Raw genomic sequence first — 2,033 nt, 5'->3', positions numbered from 1 at the left:
GCCCGGGCCGTCCTGTCTAGCAACCATCTGCCATTGCGCGGATGCCCCAAGCGTGTGCGTCACCATTCTGCGAGTAATTGACCATACTCTTCCAGCAAGTCGGTCAGGACGGCACAGGCTCTGGAAATTGGCCACAACGGGAAAATCTCGTTTGCCTCATGCTTGATGCTCGTGGGTGTATAAAAACAGCAGGGGAGCCCTCAGGTCCTGTAGAGAAGCGGGCGCGGCACTGGGGAGGGACACCTGTGCCACGGGCTCTTCCATGTCTGTCGAGGCATTGACGCGAAGCGAGCATGTTCACCTGCGTCCCTGGTATGATGCTTCTAACAGAGTACGCATATCGCCGCACTTGGAAGGGCATGATTACGCCGCTGTTGCACAACGCTCCATAGTGTCAAGACTTTGATTCGAAGCCGCCGGGCGTAATCCAAAACGCATGCGCACGCAGTGGAAAAGATGCAAGTGGATTATATGCGTCTGTCGGTCCCGGCTATTGACGAAGCAGACGACTAACCTCCGTGCACCATGTCCTGTGATTCTGGATATTACACCTCCTGTCCTGCCCCATGTGTGTCGCTGCTCCGACAGACCGTCCTTAACATTCCCCACATTCCTGCGTCACCCCTAGACATCCTTTCCAGTTGCTTGTCTCTCCACGTCAGAGTCCCTCTTCTTGAACACTTGCGAGGGCGGCTGCGCAGGAGAGTTGCATCGTAGCGGAGATCGCATGCTGGACACGGTGTTTTGTGCGAAGAGGACGAAACATGCTGTTTATGAAATGCGGGGTGAATGTGCAATGAGTCTTCGTCATGATCTCGCATGCCTGCGCAACTGGCTCCGCGCCCTTTCCTCCATTGTCCGTCTCTCTGCGTCATCGCCTGCACCGTCCTGCCTGCCAGAGGCCCCGCGTACCCTATACCATTCTCTCCGCGGCGCGCTCCGTCACACTGGCACATTCTGCATCCACCGCATCCCCTTTCTCGTTAAAACCGTGTGGAACCGTCTGACCGATCGTCGTCGGCGCAAATGCGTTCATTCGTCCTCACGGAAAACACGTGACAGAGTCTGCGCTAGCCTGTGGATGTCATCATCGACGTTTCCCGCTATTCTGCCAGGGTTTTTACTCTGTCTAGATACATTATATCCGATTGTGCGCACCGGATCGTCCCCGGGGATATCGCCTGATTGCGCGACCTTCCTCTCGCTCCCCTTCGGAGGCTCGCGCGGCCGCGCAGCGCATTTGAACTGTGCTCATGCGTGCAACGGAGCACAGGAAATAGGAAAGGGGAAAGGGGCCGTCGTAGTCGTTAGATACGAGGTGTGAGTACCATCCGGCATTTCTTTCATGCGCTCATCCGCTGTCTATCTCGACTCTCCCCCCACTTGTATGACCACTTTTACTGAGAGTCAACGAGAGTGTCGACATGCACAGCGCGTGCAGTAATTAGCTGTGGGGTGTAAAGGTCTGCACAGAGTGGGATGTGAGATATTAAAGCCCACAAATGAAAGATTAGAGGCGTAGTGCCCAGCGTGCAAATATGATTTTTGAGATACGCCAGTGGAATGCAGGGAACACTGCTCAACAATCTTCAACCTCGTGGTGAACAGGCTCAACCTGCTGGAGAGCCATTCGGAAGACGCTGGGCATCGGTAGTTGCCGGCACGGCATCTATCTTAGATCGTTCGCCTTGCGTCCCATCCGGTCCCCTCGCCCGCCCAAACTTCATTTCAATCTAATCCAATCCTGTCTCTTGTATGCACCAGAGCGCGTCCGTGACTCCACGTCCTAGCTCCATCAAACCTAAGCATTTCCCGTTTGTCTTTCTAGCGTTATCCCGTCTCTGCCTGCCCTCCTCTCCATCTCGATCGACGTCCTGCCTCTGTGCCTGTTCATTGAATCTTTGAAAGGGCGCCAATCTGTACACGCAAAGTGCAGTACTTTCCAACTCAAGCGATGTTGTCGCTCTTCAGCTACTCGTCATCTTGAGCTTAGTTGAACGGGGGTAGCCTGTGATGAGCCGGTATCGAGATAT

The 2,033-nt window shown here is 54.6% G+C and overlaps 1 protein-coding gene across 1 annotated transcript; it reads left to right on the top strand.

The window, feature by feature from the left end:
• Nucleotides 1–262: 262 nt before the first annotated feature.
• On the top strand, nt 263–497 carry FIBRA_08900 (uncharacterized protein; the record flags this gene model as incomplete). The annotated part of the gene is made up of 2 exons (XM_012330513.1): nt 263–331; nt 393–497. 2 exons carry the CDS (start codon nt 263–265, stop codon nt 495–497), a joined length of 174 nt encoding a protein of 57 aa, XP_012185903.1.
• Nucleotides 498–2,033: the final 1,536 nt, after the last annotated feature.

The sequence above is a fragment of the Fibroporia radiculosa genome, assembly GCF_000313525.1.
Source record: "Fibroporia radiculosa TFFH 294 genomic supercontigs, scaffold4545, whole genome shotgun sequence".
NCBI classification, from domain to species: domain Eukaryota; kingdom Fungi; phylum Basidiomycota; class Agaricomycetes; order Polyporales; family Fibroporiaceae; genus Fibroporia; species Fibroporia radiculosa.
The sequence above is the reverse complement of the archived record's forward strand: the minus strand, read 5'-3'. Positions and strand labels throughout refer to the sequence as shown.